Raw genomic sequence first — 12,935 nt, 5'->3', positions numbered from 1 at the left:
AATTTTTTATTTTTAAATGGCACCCTCGACATATACTTTAACAGTATTATTTACTTTATTCGATAGAAAATGACACTCTGCCATGTTTGCATATGGTTTATTTGAAATTGTAATATGGCGGTTAATAACAAAAAAATATGACTCGAAATATCAAGTATGTAGTACCAAACTATTCGCAAAGAAGCGCCTTTCCTAAATATGCTTCTGAGCCACCCTGTTTCATTTGAAAAACATTGAGATATGATTAAAAATACGATTTAGGCATCTTTTAACCGGCCAGGACAAGACACTAAAAACATGAGACGTATATTTTTTGAAGGCTCCTTGTTTAAAAATTGCTGTTTTTACCACAGCCATGGCAGTCTAGATTGAAATTTAAAACGCAATTTTTTTTTAAATGAAATTAAGTAAAAAAATACCGAGGTTGCCATTTAAAAATCAAAAGTTGCAGTCATTTCCGGTGAAACAGGAAGTGACCGAAAAAAATTGAGTCATATACCAAATCTTGTTTTATATAGTTGGTTAGGATAGGTTAGGGCAAATGGTATACACTCGCTCAGTTGGCACCGAGTAGGCGTGGAAAAAACTAGTCGATGTCAGGGTGCAGCCACACTATCCTAAAAACGGCGTATCGGCGTAACGGCGTAATGACCTTGAATAGATTTCCAGTAATTCTATTGGCTGAAACATTCATCTGTCAGAAATTTTATCTGTCAAATTCATCTGTCAAAAATTTCAGCCAATAGAATTACTGGAAATCGATTCAAGGTCGTTACGCCGTTACGCCGATACGCCGTTTTTGGGATAGTGTGGCTGCACCAAGTGTGTTTTCAACCTCATTCTGTCTCTTTGTGAAAAATACTGGATTTTTAATGAATCCGTTATACATATAGCCCTCCTACAAGCAAAGGTTTTTTTTCCAAGAAAACACGTAAAATAAAAATTAAAAATGCAATAAAGCAAAATCTCCAAAGCCTTAACCCAAATAAACAAATGTGGTTTTGTCAAATGGAATTTTGAAAGTCGAGAAATGACGTATTATGAATTTTCAAATGTTACAATTCTGAATTATTACACAGAAAAAAAAACATTATATTATTATATCAATAGTAAAAAAACTATAAATTTTTAAATTAAAAGTATGGAGAATAATAGAAAATTCCAATAGTCAAACAGAGGTCAAAATTATAAAATACGATCACAAAACAAATTAAAAACTTATTTTTTTTAAAAGGTTATATCTATCACAATACCCTCAAAATCAGCCGAGCGTAACAATTAATTTCCGAAACTAGAGCAGTAGGAACAGGGAACTGAAAGGAATTGGACCATTGTCTCTGTTCATACTATCTTTACATTTATTAATTGTGACGCTCTCATATGCATCAAATTGTCTGCAATTTGAGACTTGTTTAATTAAATTTAAATTATCAGTATCTATACAATGTTCTTTTTCAGCAATATGTTGAGCAACGCAATATAATTTATCCGGTTTACCACATCTTATCTGAGCTATATGTTCTTTAGATCCAGTTAATACTGATCTAGTTTGTCCTACATATTTCTGATTACAATCTGTACATTAACTCTTAATTTGTAGATATTGGCTTAGTTTTAATCATGTGATGCTAACATGGTTAAGAAAATGCGCGTCCAGTGCAAAAGTAAAATTGGTGTATTGTTGTAAATTGGTGTTTTATTTTGCCGTCAATATCAATTAACAAAGAGGTGTTAATTTAGAAAAAAAATCAATTAACAAAATCTGTGTAATGTAAATGCTTAAAATATAATAATAGTTAAAAAATAAGTTGCCTTACCTCAGTTTTCAATAAAAGAACACTGGAATCTCAATACAATAGAGAGACTTTCGACGTATCTTGTGATGGAAATCAATAATCTTTAGAGAAAATATAATAGAAAATGTTCGCAGTCTATAACAGAATTTTTGTTATCTTTATACGAGACATATTGACCGCACAAAAAACGATATTCTTCGAAAACGAATTTCGTCCATTTTCGAAAAAGTTTCCCTTATTGGGTTTCTTCGAAAAACTATCTATAATTCTCTTGGTCATAAACTTACGACTTATTTTATTACAATTGGACAAATATTTCTCAATAGTTTGGTTTTACTTGAATAGAAATTATTTACAGATGAGATGGGTGGCGTGTAAAAAATGGTCATGGAGCTATTAGAGTCACTGTAATACTCAGGAATATCACTGCGAATGGGTACTCAAGTCTAAGCTGTCCTCCATGTTGCATAGCTGCTGGATGCTCACCTGCAAAAAGAAATAAATTTTCTCAGTTACTTGTTTTGCCTATTACTTTACATGTATTCAGGTCTTCCAAAAAATAGTGAACACAATAAAAAAGTTCAGAAAATTTCATGGTTTTCTGAAATATTTATTTTGATAACTATGAGGTAGTAAAAACTCTAAATGTAGAAGTTGTAAGGTTTTACCTGAGCAGCAAAAAAGTGAAATAAAAATAATACAACAAAGGACAGAAAGATCAGAAAGCTAAGAAAAAATACAGTTTACTTTTTCTTGGATTCACTGTTTTAATTAAACACCCTGTATATTTTAATTTATTTGTGAAAGATTTTATTCTTCCGACTTTAAATATATACAGGGTAAGTCTTAAATAAGTGCAAATATTAGTAGGGGTAATATATTTCGACCCCAGAAACACGATTATGATTATTATTTTTTTCGCAAAAAAAAATTTTTTTTTAGTTTTTAGTAGTTGAAATGAGTGATGAAATTGAATTTTTGAGCCCTTGTTTTTAAACATAACCTAACCTTGTTTTTAAACATTTTTCTTGGTGGTGCAATCTTTACCTTATACCATAGACTAACCTAAGTTAATAAGTTAGTTTAAGTTAGTTTAGTAACCTAAGTTAGTTAAAGTTAGTTTAAGTTAGTAACCTAAGTTAATAAGTTAGTTTAAGTTAGTTTGTGCTTTTACCTACTACCATACTAACCATACTTGAACCATAGCAATAATGACCTATGTTCCTGAATCTACGTTATTTAATTAATCAACAATGATTGCCTAAGATTTTCGATTTTTATGACTATATGCATGGGAACAGGTCTGAAAATTACCTATTTTGGCTACTATTTTATTCTTTTCAAGGCTCCAAAAAAAGTATAGCTGATGACGAAATTTTTTTGAAAATTTCAGAATTTGTAGAAATTTTGTAATACATGTGAGATTCAGCTCTGTATAATACAGAGAATGACGTTTTAGATAGAATATTTAGATATATTCCGTTATCCTAGATAGAATATATTTATATAGATCATACCAAATAAACTTTAAGTCACGTGATTAAGCTTAACCGCTACAGCGTTGCCCACTTTTACATATTTTCTTTTAATCAAAATATTTTAGGAAACAAAAAAAAATAATTATTAATAGGTATATAAATACTTTAACTTAAGAGACATAAAGGACCATTACTACTAGTGTTGGGAAAAATCGGATGATTTTAATACTCGAGTATTGATCCTCGAGGATTCCAATAATCGGATGATCATCCGAGGAATCCTCGGTCATAAAATTTTCTCTGTATAATATCTCGATCGAAACCTGAATAATACTCGGCGCCGGATATGAGTGATTTTGCTTGCCGTTTTTAACACACAGCACACTGTTGCTATGTACTTGAATGACTTGAATAATATTGTAATAAAAATAAATAATTATTTTAAACACTTTTAATAATTTTTAATATTTTCGTGTATAATTCCATGTGGGAAATAACATTTTTATAGGTTTTGCTTTAAATTGTGCTGTTTTTGCTTCTTCAACTCCGACTTTGAGACTAATCTGACAACCTTTTCAGACCAAATGAAACCAAGTAATTCTAGGAAATACGGGCGGCTTTTTTAAAAGTGCTTGTTATTTATTGTTTATTTGTCGGCGGTCGGTCACTAAGATAAAAAATATATTTTGTATTACTTTTTAATAGCGTATTTTCACGAAAATAAACTGTAGTACCTAATAAATTGTGGTAGTATCGTGTTATTGTGCATATTTTAAGTTTTTGTGCGACATAATGTCCAGTCTTAACTCGTGTGAAGTTGGCACCCTTTTTTCAAAAAATGAACTGGAATTTGAGAGTTCTGGATAGATTTACAATAGTTCTATAGTTCTTGATAAGTTAGAAAAATAGTTCTGGTTAATTTCGGGAGATATGACATGGGGTTGCCAACTTCACGTAGCACCCTTTTTTTTATTCTGGAACAGTTCTGATAGTGGAAATATATTCTAGAACAAGAGTTCTATAGTTCCTGACTATTGATCAAAATAGTTCTATTGTATTAACCAAGTAATGAACAAAAATAAAACGGCAGCCTGCGCAGTTTAAATCGATTTTCTAGGTAAAAAATGATTTAACAAATAGTTCTAAATAGAGTTCTGAATAGCACCCCAAAAGTTCTATAAGATGTACTATTTGATTTTTAAAAAATACCAATAATTAAAAATTTAATTGATGTCCGACTCTATAGATAGACATAAAAATCGACTTTACGAAGGAAATGCAATGTTGAAAAACAGTTCTGGTTAGAGTTCTAAATAGCACCCCAAAAGTTCTATAAGTTGTACTATTTGAATTTTTAAAAATACCAATAATTACAAATTTCATTGATGCACGACTCTATAGATAGACATAAAAATCGACTTTACGAAGGAAATGCAATGTTGAAAAACAGTTCTGGTTAGAGTTCTGGATAGCACCCCAAAAGTTCTATAAGATGTACTGTTTGATTTTTTAAAAATACCAATAATTAAAAATTTAATTGATGTCCGACTCTATAGATAGACATAAAAATCGACTTTACGCGCAAAATACAATGTTGAAAAAGAGTTCTGGTTAGAGTTCTGAATACCACCCCAAAAGTTCTATAAGATGTACTATTTGATTTTTTACAAATACCTATAATTAAAAATTTACTTGATGTCCGACTCTATAGATAGACATAAAAATCGACTTTACGAAGGAAATGCAATGTTGAAAAACAGTTCTGCTTAGAGTTCTGAATAGCACCCCAAAAGTTCTATGAGATGTACTATTTGAATCTTTAAAAATACCAATAATTAAAAATTTCATTGATGCACGACTCTATAGATAGACATAAAAATCGACTTTACGCGCAAAGTACAGTGTTGAAAAAGAGTTCTGGTTAGAGTTCTGAATAGCACCTCAAAAGTTCTATAAGATGTACTATTTGATTTTTTAAAAATACCAATAATTAAAAATTTAATTGATGTCCGACTCTATAGATAGACATAAAAATCGACTTTACGCGCAAAATACAATGTTGAAAAAGAGTTCTGGTTAGAGTTCTGAATAGCACCCCAAAAGTTCTATAAGATAATTATAAACACATGGTATTTTTTAGACGCAGCCTTTCTGTAATAAATTTTCTGGCTGTTTTTATTAGGACGAATCGGCCAGTTCTTGAACAACTCGCCCTTGTATTTTGTTTGGGTGTCGAGTTACACATACACCAAATAACGATATCCAGTGTGACAAAACTAACCTAACTATTACGGAGGAAAAAATTAATATATCATGTTACATAAATATTCATTTAATTAGTTTTATTGCCACGTAATTTAGAATCAATCAGAGCCAACCAAATTTTCGATATAGTAAGTTTTATAGATGCAAAGTAATTCCATCTTTTTATAAAATTTCTGTTATTAAAAACTCTAGTCTGACTATTACTTTGCTATTACTCAATATTATTTTTTGCTCTTAATGTCAACCTCTATGAGACCTACTTTGAGAAAAAAGAAAAATGCATTCTTCATAAAAATATTGGCTTGTTCTAAAATGGTTAATTCTGTTTATACTTTTGCTAATTTCCATACCGTTTTAAAGAAATTTAAATAAAACATGAAAATATGGTTGAAAAATCCTAAAAATCGAAACGCGTTTCTGTGGTAATATAATTTCATCTTCATTCTTTGATTGTGATTGATAGAATTTTAATTAAAGCCATATTTTTTGCTGTTTTGAAATGTTAAAGAAGCACAAATCTTTTTTAGTACAATACTACGAACAGTGTGATATTTTAAAAGAGCAAAAAATATGACGTTAATCAAAATTTATAATAACCATCCATCAAAGAATTTAGTCGAAGTTGTAGTATTTATCATAGAAATGCCTTTTGATTTTTAGGACTTTTTGATTTTTAGGACAAATTAAATAATACTTCCATGTTTTTTTTTAATTTTTTCTAAAGCGGTATGGAAATTTCGAAAAGTATGAACGGGTTTAACCATTTAAGAACAAGTAAAACTTTTTATAAAAAATGCATTTTCCTCAAATCCGGGGACATACTGCATAACGTCGGGAGTCAATGAAATTTTTAAATATTAATATTTAAAAAAAAATCAATTGGCACAACTTATAGAACTTTTAGGGTGCTATCCAGAACTCTAACCAGAACTGTTTTTCAACATTGCATTTCCTTCGTAAAGTCGATTTTTATGTCTATCTATAGAGTCGTGCATCAATGAAATTTGTAATTATTGGTATTTTTAAAAATTCAAATAGTACAACTTATAGAACTTTTGGGGTGCTATTCAGAACTCTAACCAGAACTGTTTTTCAACGTTGCATTTCCTTCGTAAAGTCGATTTTTATGTCTATCTATAGAGTCGGACATCAATTAAATTTTTAATTATTGGTATTTTTTAAAAATCAAATAGTACATCTTATAGAACTTTTGGGGTGCTATTCAGAACTCTATTTAGAACTATTTGTTAATCATTTTTTACCTAGAAAATCGATTTAAACTGCGCAGGCTGCCGTTTTATTTTTGTTCATTACTTGGTTAATACAATAGAACTATTTTGATCAATAGTCAGGAACTATAGAACTCTTGTTCTAGAATATATTTCCACTATCAGAACTGTTCCAGAATAAAAAAGAATAAAAAAAGGGTGCTACGTGAAGTTGGCACCTCCCTGTAATATCTCCCGATATTAACCAGAACTATTTTTCTAACTTATCAAGAACTATAGAACTATTGTAAATCTATCCAGAACTCTCAAATTCCAGTTCATTTTTTGAAAAAAGGGTGCCAACTTCACACGAGTCCAGTCTTAAAGTCTATTGTTTAGGCACAGCTTAACTAATAATGGAAAAAAAATGTTAAGATGATTGTTTCGGATTTTCAACCTCTTTCTATTGTGAAAAATACTGGATTTTTAGTGAATCCGTTATACATATAGCCCTCCTACAAGCAAAGGTTTTTTTTTTCAAGAAAACACGTAAAATAAAAATTAAAAATGCAATAAAGCAAAATCTCCAAAGCCTTATCCCAAATAAACAAATGTGGTTTTGTCAAATGGAATTTTGAAAGTCGAGAAATGACGTATTATGAATTTTCAAATGTTACAATTCTGAATTATTACACAGAAAAAAAAAACATTATATTATTATATCAATAGTTAAAAAACTATAAATTTTTAAATTAAAAGTATGGAGAATAATAGAAAATTCCAATAGTCAAACAGAGGTCAAAATTATAAAATACGATCACAAAACAAATTAAAAAGTTATTTTTTTTGGGTTATATCTATCACAATAATTGTTCAATCACAGATAAAAATATAGTAAGCTCAATTTGAAAATTAAAACAACTAGACTAAAATAAGTAATGTATTTCTGTTCAAAAATGCAGATTACTACTCTGAAAACGACTATTATTGCGAGCGATATGCGAGCAAGGGGTTAAACGGTTATCCTCTATCCTCTATATAAAAGGTTTCAGCCAATTCGCCTTGTATCCTCGCGAGCAGCGAGGGCGGTACGCCACACCCAATGTTAGTTGCGTGCTGAGTAATCCTCGAGGATCGACAAAAATACTCGAGACATACCGAGGACATGAATACTCGGGTGACCAAGTATTTTTCACTCGAGTGATCCCATCACTAATTACTACCGCTTTCCCGTTCAAAATATTCTATTAAGGTTGCGATGAGTTTTTTTCAATGACTATTAAGCTATCTTGTACATTTCTCAATAAAAGAGGTGCTAAAAAGAACAATGTTCGACTGCAAAATCTGCTAAGGATCTTTAAGCTTAAAGTATCACAACACAATTCATTTAAACCAAAAACTCGTAATACAAAACTAAAGTATCCTTTGAATAAGAAGACTAAGGAAGGAACATATCAAAAATCTTAGGTACACCGCGATGGGCCTCAAATATGGCCGACTTAAATTCCGGTTTATCAGTGCCGTTCTAATTTTATTTAAAAAATGTAAAACTATGATAGTAGGGTAGACGTGAGGTAGACTCAATAATTTGTTGTTTTATTTTACGTTGTGAATAAATGTTGGTAGTTATTAAAATTGTTATAAAAATATATAATTCTAATAAAAATAGATAAGTTATAATAAGTATTTATTACCACAAACATCCGATACGCTACTGAAGCAGGTAAGTCACATGATACAAAGAATACAAGGTATTATATTGCGCAGGTTGGTCACTACGTCACTGGTGATAAACGGCACCATTGGTTGGCAAACTCCGCGCGCCAATTTCAAATTGTCAAACAGATGACACAATAAATGTGAAAATAATTTTTGAAATGTCAAACTCGACGATTTGACATAACTTTTGGAGTTATGTCTTAATTCTTCCGTATTGTAGCTCTTTTTTTATTAGTGGCAATTGAACAATATGGATATTTTTTTGTATGACGCATGACGTCACAGGTGGTATGCGCAAACTTAACGAAATTGGAGCCGCTATCGATCATACCTTGTTTTCTTTGTACCATGGGTAAGTCAAATTAACGTAACTAAATTCTTTGACATCTAATCTTTTACAAGAAATAAAAGCTAAAATGCAAGACAAATATATAATTTAGTTAATTTAAGTGAATTTCATAAATGATCGGTTTACTACACGTATGTATATTATATAGTCACTTACTAGCGAAAAGTTGTTCCATTATTTCACTCAATTTTTGCCGAGATCTACCGCACGCTACACAACCAACTATTTTAGGGTCTTTTTCGATAAATCGCGATAGTGTCACTGTTAATTTAAGTGCTGCCACAATTTCCATCTAGATTTACTACCTTTATATCCTTTAATATCAGTAGTGGAATAAATAATAAATAACATAAAATAAGCTCCGTAAAGACTGACAAATCCACAAAATTTCAAATCAAATTCAAATGTGTCAAATGAATCGTCAAACAGAACTGTCAAGGATCCCCACCCTAGAGTGCTTTTATGGTGCTTTTTCCGCCCACCATGCATGATATGGATACATGGATAGCATTATGCTCCTTTTTTAGTCTTCTTATTCAAAGAAAGTATCAAAATGAATGACAATGTCAGAAAATAAATAAATAAATGTGACAACTTGACATTTTTTACAGCAGAGCTACCACTTGAATCCCCAGCGTGAAACTTAAATTCCAGTTAGTTAACCCGGCGCTGGATAATTATTATCGCTTATATCCAGATATTTATAAATGTAAATGGTTCTAGTTTGACATGAAAATTAACTTTTCGATTCCTTCTTTTCGCACGATTTTTCTTTTTCTTTTTGTCCAATTAGATCCAGGTAAATATTTATTCTTCTCACGCAAACAAGGATTTAATTCAACTAAGATAAAACAGGCAAACAAAACAAGGACAGGGTTAGAGAAAGTGTCAGGATGACTACATAAATCTCTCCATCCTAGGGGGTTGTTAAAATACTTCTCAAGAGGATTCTTCTTCTTATCCCCCGTTGGGCTATATTTCTGTTTTATCTAGTCAGGGAACAACTGGAGACGGAACATGTGCGTCAACAATTTCTTTTCGTTTTCTAGATAAAGCTGGATTTGTCAATTTTAGTTCTTTAGTGTGTTGGTATCTCGGACAATATAAATAAACAAAGCTTACTATGCAAAACAAAGGTACCAAAAACTAGATGTAAATAGTAAAATGCTATGTTAATATTTATTAAAAAAGTTTGTTAAAACGAAGATCATATAATATTATTAATTATTATACAGTGTGTTCCAGAAACAGGTGTAGATATTTTTAGGGGTAGTAGATCTGGTCAAAAGAAACATCTTTTCTCTTTACCATTTTAAATAAATTAAAAATAACCGAGTTATTTAACTTGAAAATGTAAAAAAAAATAATGAAAACATTTTGAGAACCGCTGATTTTCATGAGGGTTATCAGCTTATTCGACACCCTGTGTTGCCAGATAGTCAAAAGAAGTCCATTATATAGATTTTATCGTCAATAATAGTGAATTTATATAGATTTTGTCGATTTTCCGGATAGTGAATTCCGATAAACATGTTGGTATTTTCTTTTGTGTGATCTCAGTATGGTGAATTATTTTATTAAATTTAGTTCTAAATAAAGTTATTTTGCGATGTAACCATGATTTTCGTAATACTCATAAGAATAATTTTACCCAGCTTGGTTCTCATTGAAAAGATTAGTACAAGGAAAATATTTAAAAGAATGTTTTTCTATTCAAACTACTTCGTAATATGGCAATGTTAAGAGTTATTTTTTAAGTATACTTAGTTAAAAATAAATATAAAAATGTGGTTGTATGCGTAAAAATAATTTATGTGGTTTCTTTCTAGAATTGTTAGTAATAGACACTGATGATTAGAATTAATACTCCTATTTTTTTGTTTACAAATTTAAAATTACAGTCAGTACAAATAATATATTGAATATGGATAATGTAGGAGGTGGCAACCTGCAAGGTTTAGTTACAGCGTAGAGTAGAAAATTTTCCGGAAAATGTCAAGAAAAATATAAAATTTTTACAATACCTCAAGGCGTGTTTCTGCGGCCGAAATTTACTACCGTTAAAATATCTGCCCTTATTTTTGGGACACCCTGTACAGTATGTCCTCGGGTTGTCTTTACAAGAGGAAAAACTTTGTTATTATTGACATTTTGAGAAACATGCATTCTTCATTAAAATTTTTGCCTGTTCGAAAATTGTTAATCCCGTTTATATTTTCCAAATTTCCGAAGTCCTAAAAATGAAAACGCGTTTTTACGATAACGTAATTTCATTTTCATTCTTTGATAGATTGTTATTGATAGAATTTTAATTAACACTCTATTTTTTGCTTTTTAAAATGTTCAAGAAGCACAAAATTTATTTAGTTCAATGCTACTGATAGGGTGGTAATACTTATCGGAAAATGTGATAATTTTAACAACAGCAAAAAATATGATGACTATAGTCAAATTTAATAATAACATCTTAACATGTTTTTTTTTAATTTTCCCTAAAACGGTATGGAAATTTGGAAAAGTATAAACGGAATTAACCATTTTAGAACAAGCAAAACTTTTAAAGGAGAATTCATTTTTCTGAAAATATCAGTAATAAAAAAGTGTTTCCTCTTGTAAAGACAATCCGGAGAGAGACTGTATGTAGTGTTTTATTAAATTATAAAGATTTTTTTCTCCATATTCCACATTTCCCTTTTTATACCACCTAGCCATAAAATTCGAATATGTATTTCTAAAAAATCTGCTATGAGTTTTGGTCGCGTCCAAATCGCCAGACGTTTGAATAGGAGCTTCTTTGGGGTTCATTTAACATACCTTTTGAATATCTGACGAGTTTGATTTTTTTTTCTCATTTCTATCCCTTTGTATGGACACCCCCAGCATGCAAACCGACAGATTAATACTTCAAACGCGCAAGCATTTCTTTGTGACTGTTTTTTAACATTTTTGAAAATCCTGTACACGCTCCCCTACCAGTAAAAGCGCATACATCATATAACCTTTTTCCTTCATCCAATTTTCACAACCTATAGGTCCCCACGCTCTACGTTTTAGAGAATAGCGCCTGGTCCAAGGATATATAGAAGAAGGATATTCAACTCCCTATAGCGGGCTATGTTGGAAAATATGCCGTATTTTGTCGAGGAAGACGATTTCGTCAACCAAACCAAACCAAACCAATGAGAGTCGAGTATTTGAAATTGAAAACATATAAATTGACGGTAACCTATGTTTTTTGACTCATTTCACTGACAGATGTGATGAGATTATTATTGTAATTTATAGATCCAAACGTTTTTTGAAAAAATAATGTATTTTAAAGTTATTTCCTAGAGTTTGGTTTGGCCTTCTATATTCTGGTATTTGTCTAATAATAAATAAACATTCATTTTGTATTTCTGATGTATGGAAAATCCGCAAAAGTTTTGTATCTGAAGCCGCAAAGAAATTCTGCCTCTATAGTGAGAAAAATGTTATTATATCTTTTTAGACGTGTAGAATTACAAAATTTCTTATTTCAGATGTTCTAAATGTGAGTGCATGTCAAAAATTTAAATATATACTTGAAATATTTCATGTTATATGCTTTGACATTTTTTGGAAGTAAACAAATATTGAAGAAAGTGTTGTGCCTTCACAGAATTTAAATTGGCATTAGGAATAGATTTCCTTGATTTAGTAATGATATTGCTCATAGAAATTGATAATGTGAAGAATAACAATACAGGAACATAGAATAACAAGAAAGAAATTCTAGCAGCAAGTTAGGTTATGAGATAAATTTTATTTATATAGTTTGTTTAAAGAGTTTAGTTTGAAAAAAAGGTAAAACAATTATTATTGTCCAGATCATATTTGATAACTGTTGTTAATTGATAACATATTACAGGGACACAGTAAAAAGACAAAACATTTAGACCCTTGAAAGAGAAATGTTTGCAATGGATATTAATGGAATTCCTAGCCAATTTGTAATGATGTACAATGCAGGCAATATTTCTGCCTCCTAACGCACTTTCATTCAAGTGTAAAAGAAGATGTGGGTATTGTATTTATAGGTAGTTAATGATACATGGAATATATTTCTATATTATTGCAATAACGATGTCTTTATGTTGTA

General features: G+C 30.4%; 1 protein-coding gene across 1 annotated transcript in view; it reads right to left on the bottom strand.

The window, feature by feature from the left end:
* Nucleotides 1–737: 737 nt before the first annotated feature.
* LOC115875801 (Down syndrome cell adhesion molecule-like protein 1 homolog) overlaps nucleotides 738–12,935 on the bottom strand; it is a 266,822-nt gene continuing 254,624 nt past the window's right edge. The window contains exon 6 of the mRNA XM_030891311.1: nucleotides 738–2,282. Within this exon, the coding sequence (XP_030747171.1) occupies nucleotides 2,182–2,282 (101 nt within the window). The 3' untranslated portion in view covers nucleotides 738–2,181. The remainder of the gene's footprint in view (nucleotides 2,283–12,935) is intronic.

This window comes from Sitophilus oryzae, unplaced genomic scaffold (genome assembly GCF_002938485.1).
Source record: "Sitophilus oryzae breed Bouriz unplaced genomic scaffold, Soryzae_2.0 scaffold_1396_pilon_pilon, whole genome shotgun sequence".
In the NCBI taxonomy this organism is placed as follows: domain Eukaryota; kingdom Metazoa; phylum Arthropoda; class Insecta; order Coleoptera; family Curculionidae; genus Sitophilus; species Sitophilus oryzae.
Note: the sequence above shows the minus strand (reverse complement) of the source record. Positions and strands in the feature narration are given on the sequence as shown.